General features: G+C 46.1%; 1 protein-coding gene and 1 pseudogene across 14 annotated transcripts in view; one reads left to right on the plus strand and one right to left on the minus strand.

Moving 5' to 3' along the window:
- Nucleotides 1-27,953, plus strand: part of LOC146182554 (terminal uridylyltransferase 7-like) — a 257,608-nt gene that overhangs the window by 162,077 nt on the left and 67,578 nt on the right. For 2 of the 14 annotated variants that reach the window (XM_084577697.1, XM_084577703.1), the window contains 3 exons: nucleotides 21,975-22,057; nucleotides 22,501-23,125; nucleotides 25,897-25,988. In XM_084577697.1, coding sequence (XP_084433823.1) covers nucleotides 22,669-23,125; nucleotides 25,897-25,988 — 549 coding nt within the window. In that variant the 5' untranslated portion in view covers nucleotides 21,975-22,057; nucleotides 22,501-22,668. Of the gene's footprint in view, nucleotides 1-21,251; nucleotides 21,434-21,971; nucleotides 22,069-22,387; nucleotides 23,126-25,896; nucleotides 25,989-27,953 lie in introns of those variants that run through there. The other 12 variants (XM_084577692.1, XM_084577689.1, XM_084577691.1 and 9 more) reach the window with 12 other exon arrangements.
- Nucleotides 6,835-8,025, minus strand: LOC146182560 (iripin-2 pseudogene; annotated as a pseudogene).

A 27,953-nucleotide genomic window follows, 5' to 3' on the forward strand; every position in this document is an offset into this window, starting at 1 on the left:
CGCCGGTGCCGCCGCTCAGTTCAGTTCAGGCGTTCAGTCGTGTCCGACTCTTCGTGACCCTATGGACCATGTCACGCCACGCTTTCCGGTCTCTCACTATCTTCTTAACATCACATAGCTTCATCTGCAATGCCTCGAGAATGCCATCTAACCATCGCGTTCGCTGCCTACCCCTTCTCCGGCGACCCTCAAGCTTTCCCAACATCAAATCTTTCTCCAGCGACTCCTCTCTTCTCATCAGATGACCAAAGTAGCTGAGCTTTAACTTAAAACCCCTCAATAAACTAAAAGTAGCGCCAACATGTGAAGTTTGCCGCCCGCCTCCTTTCCTGCGCTCTCCGTCGTCGTTTGACCCTCTCATTGGCCGAGCGCCGTCACGTGCGCGCGCGCTTTATTTTTTTTTTGCTGGGCGTGCAGCTTCCTCCTTTCCGCGGGGCGGGCGGCGCGTGCGCTGCACATATCGCCGTGTGTTTTGCTGCCACGCGGACTGCTACTAAATCGTTCCCGCTGGCTATTTTTTTTTTCAAGCATGTTGCGCTCTTTGGCCGGCGGCTGAGAGAAGCACAGTGGTGAAGGCGAGTTCAACCAACGCAGACATCGCGTACAAATGGTGTCACGCACTGACAGTTGAAAACGGAGCCGTTTCAGCGCAAAATATAAAAAAAAAACTGCTACCACGCTTTTCAAGTTTCACGGTAGCTTACAATTCAGTCCAACCTGCAAAGAAACCGCACAGACTGCAGCTTCCGCAGCCTAGTTAATTTTTTTTTCAAGCATGTTGCGCACTTTTGTCAACGGCTGACGGACTCAAGGAGGTGAAGGCGAGTTAAATCGACGCCAAAATCGTGTACGTATGGTGACACACCATGGCAGCTGAACATGGCACCGTCTCAACGCCAAATATATAAAAAAATAACTTCTCAAGTTTACCGGCAGCTCGCAATCCAGTCAACGCTGCAAAGAAACCATACACAGACTGTTCCACAATTGTCCCTGTCCGCCGCCTAGTTACAAATTTTATAAAGCATGCCGCTGAGTGGCCAAATGTGACGAACTACGGACACACGGAGATGACGGCGAGTTGAACCAACGCCGAAATCGCGTATATGTGGTGTATGACACACACAGCTGACACTATTCTGGCGGGAAATCCCTGTCAACATTCGGTAATTATGTTTCAGCAGTGAGTAATATTTTAACCTGAACACATTGCGACAAAATGCAAGGCTCTGGTGAGACCCGGCGCACGGCCGCCTCGATCGGCGCGCGCGCGGCGCTGATCGAGAGGGTTGTGAAGGGCGCCTGCTCCGGAGAGCGCGCGCTAGTCGCGCACCCCGTAGGTGGAGCCACGGTTGAAATGCGAGAGGAGGAGCGGCGCCGCCGGAGGAGGAGAGAGGAGATGGCGCTACTTTTAGTTTATTGAGGGGTTTTAGCCACCGCGACGGAGGGGAGCACCGGCCGTGAGAATGAGGCCTACACTATCCGTCGCTGCGCGAACTGCGAACTCCTCAGGCGTGTACGAGCGAGGACGGGTTGACGCGAGTACGCCAGCGAGCGAGCGCGCGTCAACCGGAAGTTCGTCGAAGTGACATATTTCTGGGCGGAGCTTTGAACTTGCTTGTATTCTTTATTTTTTTCTGGCTCCCTTCGGCGTACGAGTTGAGAGGGAAAATTGGACGAGTCATTTTTAATCGCCGATATCTCTGGTTTGGCAGAAGCTAGATCGAAAATTTTTGCGGGAGAATGATGGGTGGTTCAATATCTAACAGTGTTATGGCGTTGTTTACCCTTCTTGGTGACCCATCTCTGTGAACTTTTAAGCTCTCGCGCCGACCCTAGGGCTACTGAGGAGAAAAAAGTACGCACCTTGATGCGAGGCGTACGAAGTGAGATTTTTGGTTGACTTATACGAAATCCACCGACTACAGTAGCGAGTTTTGTCACCGAAGCTACTACTATCGAGCGGGCGTTGGCCACAAGGAACACCCACTATCAGAGATTGGGCGGTTATTCTAGACTTAAGTTGTATCCGACTGAAGGATTCCACAAGCTCAGGTAATAAGTCAGTAGCGTATTTGTGTACTGAATCAAGCACTCTGATCTCACATTCCATGAGTACCGTGTCGTCTGTTTTATACGCCAAGCGTAATACGCAGAGGTCTTCGTTATGTATCCAGTAGCAGTGTCCAGGGAATCAATTGGTGGCTTTGAGAACTGCCGTGATTGATCCACAAACATGATCGACCGATATTAATTTGTGGACGGGAGTCTACCACGTTAACATAAAATAGATAAGGAACGCAGAATGGTTACGAGGCGAGAAGGGCCGACATTAGCCGAACTTAACACCCGTAAGAACACAACAACACGCTCAAGAACATTATGCCCAAGGCAGAATCGAGGAGGGCTAGCGGTTGTCGTCACCCGAAGTTCGCTCAGTATAGATGACCGTGCACTATTCTGATGATAGCGATGATTACAATTTAGTTTAGAGGTAATCATGGAGCAGTCTGAATATACTTCATCTCGTTGCACATGGCACTGTTGATTGCCACAGGTCATTTGAAATTCCACCTTACATTTCAAATTTGATGTCAATTTCTTTATTTTGCCATCATGGTGTAAATGACGAAGCGGTCCCAGAGTAAAACTTTGCTCGTTATCTGGCAGCAACGCAGTAGATTTAGCTTCAGTATGATACCTGCGATGTGTTGCACATTTGCACTCGAGTTTAACGGGGGAAAAAAATTATAAGCCGTTTGACGCAGCCGACCATGGATATCGAGCGTTAGCTCATGAAACACCACTGTTCAGGACACACACCAAAGATGGCATTGCCAACGTTTTAAAAACGTTGAGCATTGCGGCGCGAATTAAGCGACTTGAAATCGTATTTTATATATTTTATTTCAATTTTAATTTGAATATTATGATGTTGATTGCGTGGTAGGCAGACTGTTTCAATAGAGAGTTTTAGCTTACCGTGATCCGCGATCCGCCACCGTGACTCTCTACCGCGCGTGGGCGGGGCGCTCAAGCTGATTGGTCCCAACGCGGTAGGTCTGTGTGCCGGATGGATGGATGGAATATAGGAGCGTCCCCTTTGAAACGGGGTGTTAGCAGTAGCTATCCTGCTCATTGTTCTCCCTATATCTTAATTATTGATTTAGATTGGTTAACTAAACCATCATTCTATTTATTAAATTTTAGTTTCTACATTACTAACCTTATGTCACTTCTCTGCTTTTAAGCCACCAATCTTCCAGTCGTTTTTTGCTAGTTTTCACCGCCGGTTTATTCACCCGGCCACCGACATCCAGTATGTGGTGCCATCTATCGGCGTCAAGGGGGGTCTGGGCATGCGCAGTGGAACGCACGGTGGCAGATCACGGTAGCGGATCGCGGATCACGGTAAGCTAAAACTCTTTATTATTGAGGCAAACACCTATTGCGACGACATTGCGGCATTTTCTCAAGCAGTTAACTTGAGCAGTAGAGCTAATTCTCTAAAAGCCAAGACACCTTTTTCTCTTTTCAATACACATGGGGCACGAAGACTGACACACCGACGAAAAGCGGGAAGCGTCGTATTCAGGTGCATAGGTAGCTACAATTGCAACCTATATAAAGGCTGGTGTTGAGTTCGATTGGGTTGATTTCGGTTCTAAAGATCGAAAATGGAAAGTATACAAAGATCGACAAGGGCGCTACAACGCCTGCCACGTCTGTCTCCGAAAGCGTGCAGCAACTTCAACCTAAATAAATACGGGTGTTGCGTTCGAATGGCTTGATTTCGGTTTTAAAAGAGGATTTGCGGAGAGATTAATAGCGCTTAGGGCACTTAACGCCTATATCAGGTCTGTCTCCCCCCAAAATGTCAGGCATACCTTTCAAGCTGTTCGAGCTTGTATGTGGTGGCTTGAGGAGCCAGACGATCCCGAGGCGGTTAACTTCTCAAAGCTGTCGACCTCAGCTTTCGCCTCGCACGTGTGGAATGTGGCACGGGCGATCTTCTTTCTCAGTCTTTTTTTCTTTCCTCGTGGCAGTTCCTGCTTCTTTTCTTCTTGGCCTTTTGAAACATGGCACATGCCCACATGATGGGATTGGCCAAGGAGTAGTGACAAATACATGGAAATTTGCATAGGCGAATACAGCAAAAATAATAGCTCCGAGCTCGAATTTTGAAAAAAAAAAAAAATAAATAAAACAAGTACTGATGAAAAATGACAGAAGAGAATATGAAGTAAAATAAGAAACATAACATTTAATGGAAAAATGAGATGATGAGGAAATTTGAGTTAGAACCTCAACCTCCCAGTTGCAATTATGCAATCATGGAGAATCCCGCATTTTGAACCCACTGAAGATTCTTTGGCGCTCGCACCAAACGATAGTCACACTGATAGAGACAAGGGGTGGTCTGACCTGGAGAGAGGGACCTCCAGGTAGCTCTTTATCTGAAGTGCTAACTTCCGACAGGGGAGGAGAAAATGCTTTATAGATTCAACTTCCCCGCATGAGTCACGTAGGTATCTAGGTCCCCCCCCCCCCCCTCCCTCAATCTGCATAGATATAAATCCAAACTGAGAATCAGTTTTTACATAACTACCGATGGTATTTAGTAAGGGACCGCGTAGCCTGGCTGAATGCGTGCTGGAACCGCTGAAACCTGGAAATCGCCAGCACACTGAAGTTAGGGACGAGATATGTCACTGACGCATTAATAGCCGATGATCTTGCTAAGAAATCAGCCACCTCGTTTGGATGGATTCCTTCATGGCCAGGGATCCCCAGACAAAACAGACCTCTTTCAAAGTGCATTAAATAACTATTGTAGAAAATGGCTCAAATAATATTTTTGTAAAGCTCAGCGAGACTCAAGTAAGCTCAAGCTCAGGTCAGCGAGGATGATAACGTGCGACACATGACATGACATTTTGTGCAGAGCCAACTAGGAACCAACAATTCCGAAAATAATATAGCAACGTAAACTGGGATAGAGACCGAATAGCTGCATGCCAAATCCTCCGAAAAGATGCCAATAGCATCAAAATATGCCCTGCAGAATCTGGTAAAAAGAATAGTAAAGGGCCGAAGCAAAAAAAGCTGTATCATCTGCATATGGTTGTTACGACGACGAATGGGGATCTTCCTGACGAAAATATTAAAAAAAAAAAGCAGCGGTGAAAGCGCCGATCCCTGCGGCACACCTCTAGATTGATAATAGAGACTTTTAGTTTAGCGCTGCCGCTTACCGCGGCCGTCTACCGCTACCGCGCACCGCCAGCACAGCACGCGCTGATTGGCCCCCGCGTGCGGCGTCCGCCGAAATTTGACAGGAACGTGGCGCCATGTGTCACCATCAGGGTGATCTGCGCATGCGTACTGACGCTCGCGCGGTAGCCGGTAGCGGTAGCACTAAACTAAAAGTCTCTAATATGCATTAGAACAGAGGGTTCCTTTTGTGGGTAGTAAAATGTCTATCTTTCAGAAATTGAAATATTGATCCGTAAGTGCGTGATGGAGAATGTATTACACTAAATAACTCTGCAGCGCATTTTATTTTGTCAAACTATACCATCGTACAGCTGGCGTCACCTATAAATTAAATCGTCCTTAAACTTTATACCACTATAGTTACCATCTTCATCGGAAATGCTTGCATTGCAATGTCCCCGCCTCCCCTAGCTCATTCACCTTAAACGAGAAGGCACGGCCAGGTTCGTCAGCGTCCTGCTGTCGATATGTCCACAGATGATCTCAGGCGTATCTGTACATGATAGACGAAACCAGCCCTGCACTCATGACTACTGCTTCAAAAACAAGCCCATATTGTGCACCGAATTTCTGCAGGAAATATGTGGGCGAGCCTCCGTAGCCCGTCCCGTCAAGCGTACTTTGCCTGGCGGCCCTGAGAGGGTTGCGCTACAGAAAGAAAGTTATCTTTATGTTTCCGCACTGCGCTGACCGCTGCTGAAGGTTGCTTTTTTTTTCGCGCTTTATTATTTTGCATGACACGTACGTTTTACGGAATTTTGCTGCTGAAACGAAATGTTCATATAATCCTAATGATGTATTAGCTACATGCTACACTACACATGACAAAAACGTCCCTTTTCTTTAACCTGTTCGAAGGAATAAAGAACTGCCCTACAAGACGACGACGAAGGGAAAGGAACGAGCACATGGCTCCAGGATGGCACAAGATGACAGAAGATGAACCTGTGGGACGTGGCACTATCCTGAATGCGCTTCAAGCAGTACGCCAGCACACGGGAATGCACGTGGTGTTCTCTGCGCCTGTGCTCTTTCCCCCAACTTCGTCGTAGTGTTGTAGCGCAGTTTTTGCCTTCTTCGAACATTATTACTATGTTTGTGCCCAATCAACGCGGCTTGAATAAAAAATACGGCTTAGAAAACTTACTTTAACAAGTTTGGCTTGGTTTGGGGCTTAATGTCCCAAAGCGACTCAGGCTATGGGAGACGCCGTATAGTGGAGAACTCCAGAAGTTTCGATCACTTGGGGTTCTTTAACGTGCACTGACATCGCACAGCACACGGGCGCCTTACTTTTCATCTCCATCGAAAAGCGACCGCCGAGGACAGGATTCGATCCCGCGTCCTTGGGAACAGTAGGCTATACTCCTCAAGTACGAGTGTTATTTTTTTCTCAAGAATCTACCAGGAATAAAAACAAAGTTTCGGAAATTCAACAAAAATATGGGTAATTTTTATTTGTGCAATGCATGCCTTGCGCAGCTCTTGGCCTTTCGCTGCCAGAGTAACGACCCTTCAGATGAGATTCTTCTCGTGCAGAAAGCGATGTCTTGCATCTCAAAGGCTGTGGACTTCACCGATGAAAAGAATTCGGTTGTTGCTGCTGTCTTTGATGTAGTATAGGAACGGGCGATCCACGGTGAACGCGATGGGCGTTGGAGGTTCGATGGACGATAGAGCAGCCGCCGAGAGGCTGGTCACAGCAGCCGCAGCGGTTCCTTCTTCGTTGACCTCCACGGCCGCTTTGTGGACGGCTTTCGAGATGCGAATCGGCGTGGTCTTGCTGATCCCGTTGAAGTTTGCTCCGCGTCCGAAGACGACGTTCAGTCCGAGGGCTTGCATGGCGGGCACCAGGTCGTAGCGAAGGCTCATGGCGAACTTGGGCAACCTCAACGCGACCAGGCTGGGCCTCAGCTTGCTGCCGACGTCTTCGAGAACAGCGAGCGACAGACCGTTCGTGAGGGCTGCGAGATCCGTTGGGGAGTCCGGAAGCAGGACTACCATGCTGAACCTGACTCCCGAGTATGGGATCTCTATGGCGGCCGCTCGGAGCGTGTCGAGACGGGTGTACGGGAAGCGGCTTGTGACTTGCATCGCAGGCTTACTGACCTCATCGGTTCCCAGGTTCAGGAAGGGTTTGTTCTCAGTTTCTGCCGGGTCGAACTTGGTCACCCACGTCCCCTTGAAGTAGACTGCATTCAGAATGAGCAGGATCATGTCCAGCGGCTCATTCTCGGGTAGGATGCCGTCGATCTTACCTCGCGTCTTCTCTCGTACCCAGGCGTTGACATCGGCGGCGACCTTGGGACCATCAACGGTGAAGTCCACAGAACTAAACTTAGCGTCGAACACGCCGTGCAGCTGTTGCCTGTAGCTGTCGGTGATTTGGATGTTTTCCTGCGCCAGAACCATGTTGGCCACATCCAGTGTACCGTTCGGTGAGGGCATCAGCTCAAGCAGTTGCTTATATGCCGCGAGGACTCTAGACTTCTCCGTGAGGCCAACTTCAGTGTGCCCCAGTACCGATGCCAGCTCAGCTTCCGAGCTTCCCCTGGCGCCGGCGTACGCCATGCCGAAGGCATCGGCGATGCTTGTTGGAGAGAAGAACACATTGGAAGAAGGATTCTCTGTCGCCAGGTGCTTGAGGAGGTTCACGGCGAAGTAGTTGTGAGCTTTGGCCAGTAGCGCATCGTCAGTCCCGGCGGAGACCAGCGCGATCAGCGCGAGAAGAACGTACGCGGAGAGCATGACGAGCGTGTTCTGAATGATAGACGTAGCATGCAGATGCCTCCTTTTAAGTCTACCCTTGGCTCTTTTTTTCTCGCGTTTCGTTTTTTTTTTTCTCTCTTTCTCTCTTCTCCGTGGCCGCCAATGGGAGGTCTCGGACTGCCCCTCAGGCCATACAGAGCGCTGGGTGCTTGCGGTTTCTTTTAGCCTGGGAAAAAGCTGTGTTGTAATTGGTAGCTTTGAAACACGAGAGCTAAGCCACGCCCGTGTTTCTTTTGGCAAAGGCGATAAACATTCAGCAGCAAGAAAGGGCGCCTCATGCCCCTATCCAGTCAATGGGGCTCTCTCCTCCGGACCGAGAGATTAACAAAGCCGCGAGAAGAACTGGCTGCACCTTTTCCCGGAAATTCCAAAGTAGTTAGGAAGAATGCTTTGTTGCCGGCTGTCGAGAGATGCTACCTTGGAAATTTTGGTGAAGTCGCCAAGACCACAAAGAAGGCTGACTGGCTTGACAGTCTGGCGGGAACGGCTTACTCATTCTCTTGGCTATCGAGAACTGGATTCGATTGTAAAGGGCTGCGTTGTATTGTACCTGGTGCCTGGGCTTCCTCGCCTCCTCAGCATTCCAGGGGTAACTCTCAGTTTATGAAGCGAAAAAAAAAAAGACACCGAATATTTCCAATTTTGAGCTGAAACTGACATATGTCTTTATTAACTCTTCAGCCTACAAGGCCTTTTCTGAGCAGACGTCCTAAGGATGCGATACAATTAAAGGACCGCTCGAGTGTGGCTGGTCTGTTATGTGAAACATTCTGCTGCTAACTGTGTTCTGCGATATTAGGACGCATTCCAAGGCAGCTTTAATCGCTTCACTAAGGGCTACGGACAAACGCTCGACAGAGGTAGTTTCAGAGAATACACATAAGTACTGATAAAATGTTTAACCTTTATTCGGGGGTCACGGGCACGCGGTGGGCATTCACTCGCGAAGTACAAGCATCGTGTGTCTCGTATCTTTCTTGGTCTGTATCTACTTTGCGCTGTTAATCCACCATTATGAAGCATTTCGAGCAGCCGAGCCCGAATTCTGTGGTGTTTTCCCACTACACCTAAACATATACGCCGTCGCATCGGAATACCTACCTGGTTTGGCCGCAACAAGAGACCATCACTAAAAGCTAATAATCTGATCATTTTTACCCACCTGATTTTTTGCAGCACCTCCAATAGGCAATAATTTTGACTTTTGCAAATCATGACCCAACACTGACAGAAAATCATTTCGGTCACAATTACTCGACAAGCGAGACAGGTCCGGCTTTGAAAAGAAGCCATGGGGGCCATAGCTACTATATTCTGATGCCGCATAGACTGCTGATGTATCCTCCTTAACGTTCAGTAAGTACAGGCTCCGAGTTTAGCGTTCATCTGGAATATGCTGACTGCAAGCACTGCATTCATTTAATCGGGCAGTAAACAAATGTTATTAATTCCTTAACACATGTGTGTGCCGTGAAGTGGCCGCTAATGAAAAATGTTACCATCACGGATGGTTCGCAACTTACATCGGTCAAACTTCTCACGGCAAAACTCCTCACTGAAAACCGTCATAGCTTTGGCCACAGTCTTTCCAATTGGAACCTTGGTTCTGCTCAGAGTTTAAAGCAACGCGGAAAAACTGGACCCATGCATAAGCTTAGAAATAACAGGGCAGGTACTCCGCTGGTACTGTCATTAAGAGGGCGTTTAAGAGCGGTACCAGAAGCAGTCACGTGGCGGCAGCACTGTGCGTGAAAGTGGCGGACGTACGGTATACACACTGATAGCTTCAAACGCAATGATAAAAGCTGAGTCAGGCTTTGTTGTTAAAATCTCTAATCTCAAGCGTCATTGAGAGACAATATCAGAACAAAATTTGGAAATGTTTGAAGTCAGTGAAGATCACCCCAACAGCAACTTTGCATGAAACTGCTGATAAAGTTGTTCATTACATTAGTGATGATATGCACCTTAGAACCAGAAAACAGCAGAATAATTTAAGATACACATATCGCAGAAAAAGAGTACACGCGTTGTTAATAGTATTCTCTTATTTAACAATTAGTGAACTGAGTTGGGCTTTAATGTTGTTGAGGTCTCTGATCTCAAATGTCATTGAGATACAATTCAGAACAAAATTTGGAAATGTTTGGAGTAAGCCGTGTTTTTTTCTTCTTTACTACTTTGGGAAATGAATTGGTGTGCACCACTTCCATCTAAATATAGGCCTATAATATAGGCCACCTAAATGTAAGTATACCTAAGTATGAAGTGCAAACGTGCTGGCTTCTCTAACACCCAAGGATAAAAAGGTGGCTGAATCCGCTGGCACAGCAGGTATTAGGGAATGCAAGGATTCTAATGGCGTTCTACTGATAGATGTTACCCGTGACGCTACTCAAAATGCTCAGTTAGTGGACAATACAATGCGGTATTTTATAGCAAATAATGAAGAAAGTGTCAAGGGAAGGCACCATATATACGCGTGCCAATAATGCAGTCGCTCATTATAGTTGGCTACCGTGTCTGATGCCGTCTGTCAAGTCTTGTTATTTTTTATTTTGTATGAAAACAAAGCAATATTCATCTTCTCTGTAGCTGATATCAGGTTGACTAAAAATTCTTAACCCTGATATGATTCCCCCAAATTATTACCTTCCCCTGAATGAACTACAAAACCCTTGCAGGAACCGAATTCGCCTCATGTGAAGGCGTAATTCTCTTTGAAGAGAGTTTAGACATGCAAGAAGAGACCTGTATGGAGAGGATTGGACGCTTACAGCTAAGATGAAGTGCATGTAGGTCAAGGAGACTACGTAAAAAATTTGGCAATAAGTATTACTCGTAATAACAACTTTTTATACACCATAGGTTACAGAATGCTTCAGTCAACTTCACAGTAGTTCCAGAGAGGATCGACCGTTTCTTTCTTTTCACAGAAAATAAAATGACCAAGGCTCGACAGAGAGCATCCGCACGGTAGCGTTCCAACAAGAGGGCTTGCCTTGTGGACATGTGTTTTTGTTTTATGTTGTCAGAAATGCCGTCGTTTCTGTGCTGTTAGCTAAAGTTTGTAAAAAAAAGCGTGTTAGTACAAATCTATTACTGTAATTTCCGATATACGATCATCACTGATTCACGTAAGGTGAAGTTTGACTGGGAAAATAATTTTTTTTCTCACTAAGTTACGCGCAATTCGTCTAAGCTAATACACCTAAATGTTATCAACTGCGTGGATTATGATGACATACACATCAAACCCAGTAATTGTGTGGCTGACATTTTGACTCTGTTTAGTTCACATTATGGAAAACTTGCAAACCTTCTCTAAGAATGTTTTCAAAACAATTTTCGCATTTTTATAAAAAGTTGCCTTAAAACAGGTTTGGCCTCCTCTATGCTGTCTTTAATCTATATGTGAGAGAGAATTCCCAGAAAGGATACAATGGAGTCGAAAACGCTTTCCAGTGAATACAAACTTTCCAAGATTTTAGAGCACTGTGACTGGCACACCTGCTCGTGCTCTTTCCTTTTGTATACTACCCAAGGGTGCGAAGCTGAGAGAATGCATGGAGCAAGTCTGGACAGACACTGGTGAGAAGAAGGCATCATTGTATCCTTTGGACAGCTGCCTTCGATTCCGGGTTTCTGAATCTGGTGGTAACCATCCAGGGTTCAGGTTTATCAGAATAATTATAAGATGATCTCAAATTTCCTTTCCTAAAAAGAATACAAAAGATTCGAGTGACGCATATCTCCCTTCACTCTAGCAGGAATTGAAAATGCAGTCTGTGATTTGGGGTTTTTTATTGTCAATCTAGAAAGCGCTAAATTATTAGAGACTCAGTTTTGTGCACGTGCAGTAGCCACATTCAAAAGAGGCGCATAAATTTATCCAACCACCGTTCAATTTCTGTCGTGCTTATTTAAAAAGTACTTGGAAATGCAGCAGAGAATATAATGATATTATATTAAAGGAGCGAAAAACCGGAATAGGCCTTTTTTGAGAAGCGTGTCCTTATAGCGAGCACCATGGTCTGAACTGCAGATTTTTCAGTGTAAAAAGAATGCTATGAGGATCGGTTATCGCAAATCGCCGGCTCATTTTAGGGAGGCCCAGTGAAGCGCTTTCCCCGTCTAGCCAGAATGGCTGTACATGACTAATCTGCATTCAAGCCCTTTTCGCCTTTGTCAGACGTGCACTTAATTCTTGAAAACCAGTCCGTCTGTTCTCGCTTGATGCATGTGCATGCGGGTACCTTAATTGTCCGCATTATCGAAATTGCACATCCCGTGGAAAAACACGTTCGCAGATAATTCCTACGCCATTGTACAGGGCGTATGCCATTTGAAATCAATTCGGAATGGCGGGTGAAGAAGCTGTGCGCATGCACTGAACGTTCACTATTGGCAAAATGACCACCGTATGGTTATTTTTTTAGTACTGCAGCCCCCTGCGGCCACCAGATAATTTTTCTGCAGAAATTCGCTCCCATAGTGTTCTGGGTTATTTTTCAAGCTGGTCTCACTTGCAGAGAAGCGTGAGTCATCAGTGTACACATCCTGACACACCTTCCCTACTAATCCTGACACACTTCCCTACTTCCCTACACACCTTCCTTACAGAATGACGCCGATGAACCTGAACGCGTCTTCGTGCTGCAGCACTTAGTCGCGTTGATGATCGAGGGGACGTCGTTCAGAGAAAAGCACGAGCAGCGAACTCATCCCATATTTTCGCTCGACAAACTAGCGAAAACGCCGACCGATGAGGATTCGCACATGCGCAGGACGTTACTGGAAAAAAAGGTTCATTTTGAAGAAATATAGAAGCGACAACACAGACAAAGACAAGAAAGTGACACGGACAGGCACAATTATACTGGCAACTGCATGATTCTTTATTGAAAGTGCGGCATTGCTAACCAGAAGCAGTAAACGTCACATGGTGTAGAGCGATATAAAATATGCGGGAACAGATGAAGAAACTAAGAAGAGATAAAAGCGTGGCAGTGCTAGCCCCGCGAAGCGAAAACGTGACACCCACTGCGTTATCTTCTAGGTTAGAGTGCTCCTATGCACTGAAAATTTGACTGATTGTTTTTCATAACAGGCTCTATACCCTGAAAGAACACACTACAAAACACAGGCCAAGGAATAAAGCAAGAAACAATACTTGTGAGCAAGCCGACGGCGCTGTCACACTTGTTTCATAGCAAGTGAATTTCGTGTAACACAAACGCGTTCTCCAAGGTAATGCGCGGTCTTCGAAGCCAAAGCTGTAGTAATGTAGTCATAACTATACTGTAGCCATGTACAGCGCAACGGCAGCACGCAGAGGCTACGTGTGTGCTGGCCGCTCTACGCTTCCGTGCCGCGTGTAGCAGACGACGCGGCGCTGCTGTTCCTCTCCTCCTCCGGCCGCATCCTGGCCGCCGTCGCTGCCAACAAAGGAGGGAAAAAAAAAAAAAAAAAAAGAAACAAAAAAACAAAAACAAAAAAAAAACGTAATTGAAAAAATGACGGCACACTTTATCGCAAAACTTGTGGGGTAAATATAACTGGATGGTTGTCACCCCCCCCCCCCCCCCCTCATTTTTTTAAAAGTCATTCTCATATGCGCGATCCTGCTTCCGGAGCTCAAACACAGCGCACTCTCTCGAGCATATGACTGAAGGATTAGAGAGAGTGGCTGTAGAACTACGAAGACAAATGTATCCCTATAGAACTGTTTCCCCAGCACCGATGTCACGGTAATGGCCATGTGTCCGTTAACAGGGCCAACAGCGTCTACATACCGGGCACTCGCCTCAAGTATGCTTCTCTTCGCACCACCGAACCGAGTATTGCCAAAGAAGCAGCCATATCGCTCTGGCCGCCGCCACTAATGCACAAGCTGCCACATGTCAGATTATCGCATGACCTGCCGTAACTATATTTTCCCGGACGCACCGGTGTCACCAACCGCCGAATCCTTGTCGCTAACCCTTCGAAAAGGATCAGAGTGATCTGGATTCTGGGACACTAGTCGATGCCCGGCAATGAAGTTGCCCATCGACACGCTCCTTCCTCCCTCCCTGATCACACGTAGTGAAGGCGTTTGTTGCGGGAAAGGAAACCGGCCAGAGGGGGGAGGCCAAGGAACTAAATAACGAACAGTGGAATTTGCGTGAAAAGGAAAAAAAAAATTCTTAGGAGTGGGCAAATGGGGGGGGGGGGGGGGGGGAGGGGGAGAGATAAATATCTCGTCTATTAGTTAGGTAGGCTTTTGAGAAAGGCAAAGTTGGCCAAAGTTTCGTTAATTCCATGGGTTAGAGTCTGAAATTTGTGTATGAAGTACGATTCTCTTTGTTCTCTTTGTCGAAGGCACAGGTGCTTAGAAAGAGGGAGATTTGGCAGTGTGTGGACGTGGGCCTTGTGGTTACTGAAACAAAACCTGAATGGTGTTTCGGTCTGGCCGATGTATTCCATGCCGCATACATCGCAGGTTAGCATGTGCACCACATTGGCACTGTCGCAGTTCAAGGATTCTTTAATCTTAAAGGTGAAATCAGAGAAGTTGCCTTTTACAATATTTGTCGCCTGCACATGATTGCAAACTTTACAGCGTGGTTTTCCGCACGGTTTACATCCGGGGTTAGGGTTAGTATTGGCGGTCGTTTTAGACTTAACTACCCCTGCCACACGGCAAATTTAATGTAATTTCCATCGAATGACATTTGTTTGCTGCCACACGGGAAAATGTAATGACATTCGATGAAAACGACATTAGGGACCGAATGGGTTTGAAGAATTCATTCGAATGCGACAAACGAGGGCATGTGTTATCTCAACACCAGGGACTAAACTGCAGGCATTATAATACTACTGTGCATCTACAATTTTGTAGCTAGTCATTAAATTATGTGAAACGTGCAAAATAGCATTGCGAAAAAAAAAAAAAACCCTCGCTACCAGCCAACCAGCCACCGCACTCGGCGACGGCGCGAGCGGTAATGGCCGCGGCTGCTGCAGTCCATGGGCGCCGGCACAGCGGTTCCCTTTCGCCGCCGTCAGAAAACATGTCAAAATCTGAAGACCTTAAATAATACGCGGTTGGATAAAGGAACTTCAAAAATAACCTTTTCTGAGGATCGGTGATAAGTAACCAGAGCGATTTTCTGCTCACAGCCCCAGCGCCGGTGTGAGGCAGCTCATCCGATCTCGTGCTGTACGTTCGTAGCTCCAATGCTAATACGTCGCCGAAATTACGCCTTCCGTTTACCGTCAGAAAATTTATGACACCATTTAAATTACAGTAAGCAGCTCCACGAATAGGCAACTGACTTTTCCGAACGCGCCGTCCGCTGTGGCTTCGATGCAAAACCGTTTAGGCCTAGCGACGACCAGGGCGTAGCCATGGTGGAAGGGCGTAGCGCACGGCCAGAGCGCCGTCGTCCACCGCTCTCGCGGGCAGCACCGTTTCGGTAAGGTCTCGGGATCCGGCACAGCAAGTGATGCTATTTTGTTGTCTGCTTTCTTGTTGAGGCTGGGGTCCGGCATTTTTCGACAGGCATTTATGCCGAGCAAATGATCTTGCGATGACGAGACTCGATGGGGCTGTGGTGCGCTACGCCGTCGGGCGATACTCGAAGATTCAATAAAAGCGTCGTCGGTCAATACACTAGCCGCTGCCTATTTTACGTGTTGCACTTGGAGTGTGCAAAATGTACGTTGTTGAAACAATTCGTCCGCTTTCCACACTCAGGCACCGATGCGCGCACGTTCCCTATCCTTTCGTAAACAAACGCAACCGGCGCAGTCGCTAACTTCGTAATGGGTAGTCGTAATCAACAGGTCGGTTACGAATAATGCAAGACATAAATATGATTTTAAAGGCTGCTTTCGTTCACAGCTCTCATCATTCTCGCAAAGGCGCACCAACATTTGTGTATCTATCGCAATTGCCATCATTTGCAAATGAAGAACTATACCACATTTTGACAACAGAGGACATCACAGTAGCAGGCCTGGTGGAGACACACTTAAGAAATACAGAAACCCCTCCCAACAATGATGGCTATGAATGGCAGGGTTTGAACAGACAAGGCAGTGACAGACGTGGAGGCGGGGTGGGTGCTTTCACTAAGGTAACCACCCAGTGGGAAAGGGCCCAAACTGAATGCAGCGAACACATATGGCTCACAGGAGTTATCTGCAACACTAAAGTACAGATTGCAGTAGTCTACATGTGGACTGGCAAGGGAGCCGAAGAAAATAACCTACAAATCTTTGCTTGCCTGAAAAAGGACATTGAAGCCATCAACCTACCCCTTCATCATTGTGGGAGACTTCAATGCACACATTGACATGCTTGACCCAACAACAGATCGAGCGGGAAAGATGCTGCTGGAATGGATCGACCAGTAGGGAGCGATAATGGCAAACACAACAGACAAGTGTAAGGGAAAGATAACATGGACAGCCAACAACAAGTCATCCTCAATAGATTACTGCATCCTTCCTCCAGAGCTGTTTGACAAGTTGGAAGCTATGGAAATCGACGAATTAGGTGACCGCAGCCTTGGCAGTGGCACAACAGCATCCGGCTCACTTTTGGTGCGACAAACAAGAAGCCAGTTAACACAGGCTACAAAGTACCTCAACCGCTAATACCTGGCCGCCACATCGAGAAACTTGCTACAGTACTAGATAAGAAGGCAGCAACCACTGATGTCGAAGCATATGAGGACTTTGTACAATGGATAACAAGAACAGCGAGGATGGTGTGTAGTAAACACGCAAGCATACAAGACAAGCGGAGGCCAAAAAGCTGGTGGGATGCAGAAGCAGCACAAGCAATCCAGAGGCGAAAAGAATTATGCCGTAATCACAGACATGCCTTACGTACAGGGGGAGAGCAAGCGGTGGTTGAACTTTGGCACAATTACAGAGCAGCTAAGCAAGATGCGGCAGTCATTGTACAGAAGAAAATTAACCACATGAGCTCTCGACTTCTGACTGAGCTCAAGGAGGCTGGCCCTGATGCTGCACGCAAATTCTGGCAACATATAAGAAGAGAGGAGGCGAAACCATCAACCTGCACAGAACTTGAAGACCCAAGCACAGGTGAAATCTATAAGGAGAAGTGTCTCCAATATGTGACCACATACATGGCCCATAAGATGGGAGCACAGCAAACCAATACGTCTGTATTGGAAACAGCGTCGACAGTCCAGCCCGGAAACAGAGACTCATCACGCCGAGAGAGCTAGACAGGGCCATAAAACGCATGAATGGTCGCACAGCAGCAGGCCTGGACGGCATCCCCATCCAGTTAATAAAAAAAGCAGGGCCCAAGACCAGGGAGCTCCTGAGAGATGCCCTTAACGTAGTGATGACATCAGCCTCCATCCCTGAAGAGTGGAAACATTCTAGAGTCCGGCTTGTGCCCAAGCGAGGTGGCGATAAGAAATCGGCGAAAAACTATCGCCCTATCACAGTAACACTGGTATTCTACCGTCTCTTTGCCCACATCACCAACTCGCGGCTCCACAGATGGGCAGAAACCTCGGAGGTGCTTGGAGAGCTACAGAATGGCTTCAGACAAGGCCGCTGCATCGAGGATAACCTTTTTATTTTCACCCAGGCCCTCGAGATTGCCGCTAAAGAGGACAGGCAGCTACTGCTGGGCTTCCTTGACATTTCCGAGGCATACGACTGCATTGACCATTGCACCCTGTGGGCAGTGCTGAGGAATATCGAGATGCCGGAAGAATGGCTACAGCTGCTGAAAGCCATATACACAAAATTGGGCTGTCATACAGTGGGACAACATGGTGTCGGAGCCGGTAACCGTATCTCGTTGTCTTAGGCAGGGATGCCCCATGTCGCCCATACTTTTTATGCTCTATGTGTCCCGTATGACAAAACGGCTTGCAGACAGTGGTGTGGGTTTTGACCTCACATATATGGAAAATGGTATTTTCCAGCATCGCCACATCCCAACCCTGCTGTACGCTGACGATATCGTTTTGATGGCGGACTCCGTCCCGGACCTCCAGACCCTGCTGGATATATGCTCGGAGGAGGGTTCAGACCTTGGCATGAGTTTCAACGCCAGGAAATCGGCGCTCCTGGAGCCTAATAGTATTAAAGCAGGAGGCGAGAAGCCAACCATGCGACTCGAGGGAACCGAGATTACCTGGACAACGGTATACAAGTACCTCGGCGTCGAACTCACCGCTGAGAGACCGTATCTGAGGGACTATGAGACAAAGCTCAGAGCCAAGGCATTGGCGAGGAGAGCGCTCCTTGGCTCCAGGGCGCTGTGGACGTTCAGCCGTTTCGAGGTTGTTAGGGCCCTGTGGAAGTTGGTGGCCATACCTGGGCTCACCTACGGAAATACTGGAGACGACAAAGCGCCGCCTCGAGGACTGGTGGCGCAACAGAGAAGCCTGTTGAATTTCTTCTTTCTCTCTCTTTCTTACTTCTTCGGACTATTTGACTGGACATTTAGCATAGAATTTTCTTTCACTCCTCAATTTTTTCTACCCGTTTCTCCTGGCCTGATCCAGAACTTTGTGATCCCCCGATACAAAGGGGAATGGCCGCACATCAGCATCATCACATTTGTTTTGGTCGTGTAGCAGCGCGTCGAAAAAATGACATTAAACTGAACGAATGTCATTCGGTGGAAATGACATTAATTTTCCCGTGTGGCATGGGTATAACATATGTCCTTTAGGTCTCTAGAGCGCCGATACACTGCTCTCGGTGGCTGTTTGAAAATGGAAGACAAGTGACTGTATTGCTGGATTATATTGAAATGTTTCGATAGAATATTATTAACCCGTGGCATGTTTGAGGAATGTGTATAGAACGAGGTTTGTTGGCCTGTCGTTCTGCTGTGATTTTTCAAAGCTGATTATTTCATTTCTGTCTAAAAGCCTCGAGCTTTCCCAATAGCATCATCAACAATGGAGGGGGGGGGGGGTATAGACCATTTGCGGAAATCTGTAAGTCAGCTGTAAGGACAACGAGCAGAAACTGCAAATCGTTACACAACGTCTAAAACAAGAATAGAAATGTTCTAGGCAAGAGGGTTTAAAGACGTCTACTAGCATAGCTATAGCAGAGCTACAGCTATAGCAATGTCTAAAACAGGAAACAGGTATAAAAATTTTCTAGGGGAGAAATTTTCTAGACTTCTACGTAGAAGTCTTGAAAGCTACAGGCTAGGAAGGCTTGTAGCTTTTGGGTCTACAGAACGTCTCAAATGAGAATTCTTTCAGCAGTGCCCATTTCTTGGCCTAGACATTGATGTCAATTACTTCTTTTTGTGTTTCGTGGTGTGCTGTGACTCGATCGCGCGTTCTTAGAGAATTTTGTACACGTTGGAGGAGGGGGCCCGGGTCAGCTGAAGCAGCTGAAGTTTCAAAGCACCTGCAAGCTTTACCCTGCAGCATGCGTTCAGACTGCAGGGAGGTGAAACTTTTATACCTCCCAGCGGCCACAAATTACAGACGCTGGTGCCAATTAGTCATGTACGATAACCCGGAGGGAATTCCATTGGGGCGCGGTGGAGGGGCATTACGCACAGCGGGGCGGCTCGAAACGCGCCCTGGAGAGGGAAAGTTGGTGTGTGCTTTGAGGTGGTGGTATTGGGTCGCAGTGGGCGAAAAAGTGAATTAAATTAAGGCAGCTGGCTCGCGCTCACTGCATGCGACTTCGTGAACAGTGTTCACCGCAGTAGAAAGAAAGTGCGCAGTACACGACTGAACATGCATGTATTCTATTGATATTCTAACTGAATCTTGATTTTAAGATTGGCGTGACATATTCCTGAAAACGCATACATACATACATACATACATACATACATACATACATACATACATACATACATACATACATACATACATACATACATACATACATACATACATACATACATACATACATACATACATACATACATACATACATACGGTGGTGCAGTGGTAAGACGCCTGACTACTGTGCTGGAGTTCCCGGGTTCGAACCCGACCTCGGCGGTTGCGTTTCGATGGAGGCGAAACGGAGTGGCGTCCGTGTGCTGTGCGATGTCAGTGCACGTTAAAGAACCCCAGGTGGTCGAAATTTCCGGAGTCCTCCACTACGGCGTCTCTCATAGCCTTAGTCGCTTTGGGACGTTAAACCCCACAAACCAACATACATACATACACACATACATACATACATACATACATACATACATACATACATACATACATACATACATACATACATACATACATACATACACACACATACATACATACATACATACATACATACATACATACATACATACATACATACATACATACATACATACATACATACATACATACATACATACATACATACATACATACATACATACATACAGGGTTTTGAATATTTGGGGGCTGGGACTTAACACATTCCTATGCAAAATCTACTACACCATTCGAGCTGAAATAACGTTCACAAAGTAGCAAAATATCGTCTACGTTATCTGATAAGTGATTCAACATCGGTACTTGCCTAGATTTTCCGAAATCGAGAAAAAACTGCTCTCGGCGGCGTGCACAATTTTCGCAGAAGAGAGTCGAAAAGTTATTTTAACATGGTGCGTCATCTGTCGGGCAGCGAGGCAAGCGCGCCAACGGCCGGGATGGAGCTTGTCTCACTGCTCGACAGATGACGCATCATGTTAAAATAGCTTTTCGACTCTCTTCTGCGAAAATTGTGCACGCCACCGAGAGCAGTTTTTTCTCGATTTCGAGAAATCTAGGCAAGTACCGATGTTGAATCACTTATCAGATAACGTAGACTATATTTTGCTACTTTGTGAACGTTATTTCAGCTCGAATGGGTTAGTAGATTTTGCATAGCAATTTCTTAAATGCCAGCCCCCAAATATTCAAGACCCTGTACATACATACATACATACATACATACATACATACATACATACATACATACATACATACATACATACATACATACATACATACATACATACATACATACATACATACATACATACATACATACATACATACATACATACATCACGGGCAAAAAGGCTCACCGAGTGTCCCATTGCGATTTATTCAAAGCCCAGCGACACAGCTAAATGTTAGAACAGAATAAGTGACGATACGGAATTAACTTTTGTACCTGAGAGACACCTATATTGCCTATATTCGAACATCAACGGGAACGGCAGTCTGGCGACAATGCTTCTGTTGTGAAATATGGCGGACGTAGCGCAGCCGCCGTGACTACGGGGCTTTATCGTGTAATCCTGGACGCAACTGCAGCGAATACGTCACCGACAGAAAAAGCGATAAACTGCAAGCATAAGACTTCGCCGCACTTCGTAAGGCTCTTCCAAAGATCTTTCATACCTGCTATTCGGAGGCCGACCTTACTGCCCGTAGATCGTAGCGTCCCAACGCAGGTTATTTGATGCCCCATTTTTAAAGACACGGCTGAATATACTATGCTCACTGTTCATCTGTCGCGCATATCTTTAAGAAATCTCGCCTTCTGTTACTGTCTGATTGCTCTCAGTAAGCCGTGGCTGCCGCGTTAATGTTATACTGACAGGTCACCGCTTTGTGCGCTTATCGGGTGACAGCATAACCCGTTTTTTGAGGAAAATCGACTTCTGTGAACGTGTGGTGGAATCCCACTATCTCCGATCGCAATCGTTGGTGATAGCTTTGTTCCATTGTTTTGTCTTGTGCTGTGGTGGTCTGCCAATAGTCGCGATCGGATGCTGCCTTCTGCTAACTCGTGTGCTGGCCTCTTCTGCGAAGGCTCAGTCAGCACCGCGTCACATAGCTGTTTTGCGATGGCCGCAGAAGTTCGATGAAACGAAAAGTGGTGAACTTATTTACATGTGCCGCGCTCAGCAGCTGTTGACCAAAGGATGCATCGTCCAAGGATGAGGACCAGCCGGCCCTGACTGTCCGGTGTTGCTGTTGGTAATTGCGCCAGGGTAAGTAAGAGGTGCGTGATTTTACTTTTGAATGGCATGCGTTGTCATAATTGAGGCGTGATTGTAGATCAGCTCTAGCTCATAGCTTTGCTGCTCCATACACTGCAAGGAGTTTTCAGTTTTATATTGTTTCGTGCACAGAACAACCGTTTTTCGACGGAGGGGCTGAAACGGCTTAAGAACCGTAATATGATGTTTTTTTTTTGCAGTCGGCTGTGTTTTAGTGCAAATGGCTGTTTCAACTTTCTGATCACCCTCGAGGAGCGAACTTGCCACTGCTTGTTACTGTGGGATCGCTAGAGTGTTGCTTACCCAATTACCCGTTTCCAGCCCACTGGAAACGGGTTGTCTGGAAGGTGGATATGGCGGCCTTGTCCGACAGAGAGATGTGCCAAGAAATTGAAAGGGACTTGAATCGCCTCCTGTTATCCTCCATCAACCAGGATCGGCCACCAGATATCGCTGTGCGACACGACGACAGACCGCCACCTGTGTCGCAGCCGCAGCCCTCGGTGCAGGGCTTGCCACCAGTGAACGTGTTGTGTGGTGTGCCGTTATCCTTGACTGCTGGCAACGCTGCTCACGACGAAGTTGACTGCCGACCGAAGTCCATGCGGTTCCAGCAGAAGCCAGGCAAGCGCGACCGACGAAAAAACGACCCGGCTCCAAAGCCAGTCTTTAGGCCGGTTGAAAATGACCAAACAGTGGTGCCACCTGTGGAAGCAATCGAAGCATCAGTGCTGACACCATTTGTGCGTTTCTTGGACGGTAGTTTGGACGGAGAAGGGTTCAACATGGCACGAGGGGAACTGCCCGCATGTTCTGGAGGTCCACCGAGGGACGAAGGTTGTGGACTGCACAAAACCAGAACTGTGGCAGGAGGACGCATGTCGCCGGTCAAGAACAACAGGAAGGGATCACGAAGAACATCAGAGGAATTGTCACCAGTACAGCCTCCCTCAAAGGGAAGCCAGATTATGTTCTTGCAGGACCTTGAAAGGTACCTGCTTCAAAACCAGGCAATGCCGCGTGAGAAACAACGTCATGCTACACCTGGAATGCCCTTTGGTGAGACACCGTTTCTTTGGTTCTGCGAAATTTAAATATGTGTGTTTATTGTCTGCAAAAACGTGGCCTTTCCGTTTTTAGGTTGGTTTCTAGGTTTCTGCTGTTTAACGTCCCAAAGCAATTCGGGCTGTGAGGGATGCCGTAATGGAGGACTCCTGAAGTTTCGACCACCTGGAGTTTGATGTGCACTGACATCGCACAGTACATGGACAGCTTGCTTTTTGCCTCTGTCGAGAAAGTGGCCGCAGCGGCGGGGTTCGAACGCTATCCTTAGATTCAGCAGTTGAGCGCCATAACCGCTGAGCTGCATTCAAGGCTCCACTCTTCAGAAAAATCAGGACTGTTGGTGTCAGCGTTGTTAGTGAATACTACAGGCATTCCATTGACAGGTGGTAGTTGGCAGGTGACATGGCCGGACTGTGATTGGTTGGTGGGTTGTTTGACATCATGAGACCACATGACATGGTTGAAGTGCCAGGGGCTGCCATTTCAAGCAGCTCTTTGTTGTGGGAGGTTGAGATGTGAATCGAAACACTCAGAAACCTTTGGATCCCAAGTTAGACACGCTACTGCCACTTAAGCACGTTCGTACAACGTAGCTGAAGCAGGGCTTTATATCTACATCAGGGGGTCCTTCACATAATGTAATAGCTTTCGACTTTATGCTAATGCATAAGCATGAGATAATACAGGCACAGATTGAAGGGCTAGGGAATATACAAGTGCATACACGCAAACTAGGATCAGTACGGGAAGCTGTAGATGGTAGCGATAAGCACTGTCCCATCACACCGTTCAAGGAAGTGGGGCTCATAGTTTCTTTTCTAAAATTCCCAAAGTAATGAATGTGATTAGGATGCCATTGAGGCTTACTGAATGATTGAAAGAAAGCGACCTTCTGTGACCCCATGACCCCACCAAAATGAGGTTAAACGGATTTGAAGTATTAACACAGTCAGTTGAAGCCAATGGGCTGCTGTTTAGACATTTCAAAGGGCACTACATACAGGCCTAAAGGTGCAGAGGACACAGATTTCAATTGCATGTTTTCTTCTCTGTAATATGTGCAAGGGACTAGTATACATGGATCATGCATGATATTAACTTGTGACCTGTAAATAATCTATAATTTCATTTTTCTTTCATGCTGATTTGCTTTCATTCTCTGCAATATAACCACTTTTTTTGTTGTCATTCCAGCTTTTTTTAAGCAGGCTCACTTTCACATTGTATTGAATTTAAATAGTGTAACAGAAGTTGTTCTTTTTTTTTCATGCCTCAGGTGATTTGTACTGACCTTTTTCATTGAAGCTATCATTCAGAAGTTTAAACAAAAGCAAAAACTGCTGCGACGACTGCTGAGAATTCCATTTCTTATTTGCTTTAAAAAACTGTGCAGATAGAAACGTTAATATTGTTAATGCTTTGTCAGGTTAACAGTGTGTCTGTCACCCTCTGTGATGCCTACAGGTGAGACAGCTGAAATGATTTAATCAGTACCTAATCATGTGTGAATTGCTAAGCTTGTTAACTTGCAAAACAGAAAACTTGGTAATTCGATGGAATTGAATACTGCTCGTGTTTCATGCATCCACATAACCGGTTTGAGGATCTTGTAAAAAATTGGCGTATGTTTAGAAAAAAAGCTACGGAATTATCGTTCCAGGTTTTTAAAAGCCAGCTGGAGCATATTAACTCCGGCTAACTATAAAATAAATGAGTCAACTCTTATGCCCACTGAAATATGAAAAATGTTTTTTCTTTTTTTTTCAAGCAGAAATCGCCAGTAAAATTGAAACTTGTTGCTCAGCTCAACGGTTTAAATGTTGTTTATTTACCAGCCTTAATTTTAATTTTATTTTGGTTCCCACTCACTTAGGTGTTCTTTAAAGCAGTTAGTTCAGGTTACATCAGACATGAATAATTCTGGCTAACATCGTCTGAAGCTTTTATATAAATATCAGGGCTGTCTGAAGGGAATCAGCCAAATTTAATCGACATATAAGCCATTGGAGGTATGCAGCAAATTTCAAAATGCTCTGTAGTTTCCACTTGCAAAAGCAGTTTTCTTATCTTCACAAACTGAAGAGTTGACTTTGTTGTCATTGCTCTCCATGCCAGAGCATTTCGTTTGCGAGTTCCACAAAGTTTATCGAAATGAAATGGAGGAACAGTAACGCTGTATGAGTTTTTTGAAGAGCACTTCATCCGCCATGTGAAAGTGAGGGAGATGAGGCTTCATGTTTGGCTTTGCTAGTGTTCGACCAAACACTTCAATTCTGCTACGGAGTCATGACTGCGCCGCAATAGCCGCTGTAGCTGTGAGGATGTTCATTGTGTGCAGATTGAATTCTTTTATAGTTTATGGGGTTTAATGTCCCAAAGCAACTCTGGCTAATTAATTGCTTTTAATTAAAGCATGTTTTGACTCTTTAACCAATTTAGTATGACGGAGCATTTGGGGGTAAGGCTATGTGGACATTAGCGAAGCATTTCTTTGAGGCCTGCCGCGAGAAAATTTTGTTGTCATGATTGAATCTGTTTCTGGCCTGATGCTAGCCAAGTCAGATGACATCTCCTGTCATTCCCTCACTAGAGGGGGTTCCATGTTGCTAGTTTTTCCTCTGGGTAGTTAAACAGTGTCTAAATGGAGCTCTTTTTTTTAAATGTATTCCTAAAACTATGTTAAATAAATGCTTACTGTCAAGCATTGGTGCTCTCTGCAGCATTCAAATTGGCTGAACACTGACGTCTCAATCCAATATTCACAGGCCCCTTGCCTACAAACCGGTTTGATGGCTTCAACGCATCCAATGACCAGCTGGAATTGTTCAGGCAGCACAGGGTTCTACCTTTGAAAAGGGTAACTGTTGCTTGCTTTACCTGGTATGTGTCCATGCGTGGGCGTGCATGTGTGTGTGTGTGTGCTGGTGCCTTTTGCCAGCTCCTGGAGTATCAAATCTTTGAACTGCACGATTGATTCTCTTCAGAGTATGTTTATTCCTTTATTTCTTTACGTAATACTGCAGACCTTCAGTCCAGAAAGGGGGAAAAAATGCGTAATAAAGAGGGACGTGAATTGATTTCTTTTACGAATGCAGCAGGATTTGGTTGGTTGGTTTGTTGGGTTTAACGTCCCAATGCGACTCAGGCTATGAGAGACGCCATAGTGGAGGACTCCGGAAATTTCGACTACCTGGGGTTCTTTAACGTGCACTGACATCGCACAGCACAGCAGGATTTGTTTCAAGTATTAGTTAGAGCACTTAATTGCATATATGTCAAATTGTCAACTGGCACAAGAAAATAACGGTTGCAGGGCGGGTGAACACAACTGCAGAAAAGTGAGAAAGCAAAAATTGTGTTAAATAATCTGTAATCGCCTTCTCACTGTTGTCATTTTGCACCACATCATTTGCTACTTGTTTCAGTCTTAATTGGTTGGAGTCAATTAGAAGAGTTTGAGTGTGTTTGTGTGAGCAAAGTAAAGGGGGATGGAGTGGTAATGGATGGTGGTGAGTATTATGAATCTGCCTAGGTGCCATAGGTGCAATGCTAAATTTCCTGTGAATAAATGCGCATAAATCACAAGCATGGCACATTTCTGGTCATGTGGAGAGAAATGGCACCATTTGTGGACATCGGAACAGTTAGTGAATCCTTCTGGTTTTGTTTATTAGACGGGAAATGCACAGTGTGTCATGCGTTTATTCATCCCCAGCTACTATGTTTTTCTGTGTGTAGATCCCAAATTATCAATACTGCATACTCTAACTAGGGCTTTATTAGTGAATACACTCCTTTCATAATTCACAAAGTTCTCTTTCTCTCTCGCATAACACGTTGCCCTTAACATGGCTTCACTGGTGACCAAGGAAACAAAGATAAACAACCGATATTGTATTTAACCGCTGCATATATGCATGTAGTGCTGCCAGAGGAGTTCTGTGAATATATTCTGCTGCATAAAACAAACGAATGGTGGCTATAACATAAAGTTAAAAAAAAATTGTTGCTCTACTTTTAGTGGGAAATCAAGCATCGAGGTGATGCCAACTTAATGTTGATGAAAGGGGTCTATTATCAATACCTGCTAACCCTGCCGATTCGCCTAGGATATTCGTGATTTTTGACCAAACTTTCCAATTCTACGACCACTGCTCTATCTCCCAAGAGGTCATCTCCGCACTTGTAAGAATGATTTTTGCTCAACCGACATCTGGAAATTTGCAGCTGCATCATAATCACCAGCAGCCGCACTAGCATCATCAGCTAAGCAGGCGATCAAAGCCAAATCAAGCCAAAGTGACTGTGGCTGATGGCATTTTGTGTGTGTGTGTGTGTGTGCGTGCGTGCGTGCATATTTTTTTCTTTTTTCAGCTGTTTGCATGTATGTTTAGGGATAGGTAGGCTGCCCAGACCTCAATGTAAAGATAGAATTCTCCTATGCAGGAAGTCATGGTGCTGTCGAAACCTAGGAAGAGATATTTGAAGGAGTTTTGCGATCTTATACTTCTGAATTTTTGAACATGTGTGGCATCAAGTTAAGGCGAACGCTGTGTATTTTGCACAGCATCAGGATACGACATCAGCGTGTCTTAGGATGGCAAAGGTGATTTGAAACTGAAAATGGAACACAATACCGCTCATCAATGTGCGACGCTGTTGCTTGTGAAGGGCCATCAGCCTGGACCAAGCTTTTGAGCAAAACTACTCCAACAGATTTTTGAAGCTATCAAAGTCTGCTACCGCGAGGTCATTGTACACTGCCTGAAAGTTTGGCGAACAGTCTCCCCCTCTCCCTTGGAGCATTGAAACATTGAATGGT

This window comes from Amblyomma maculatum, chromosome 8, assembly GCF_055883805.1.
Source record: "Amblyomma maculatum isolate TAMU_Amacu chromosome 8, ASM5588380v1, whole genome shotgun sequence".
Lineage (NCBI taxonomy): Eukaryota > Metazoa > Arthropoda > Arachnida > Ixodida > Ixodidae > Amblyomma > Amblyomma maculatum.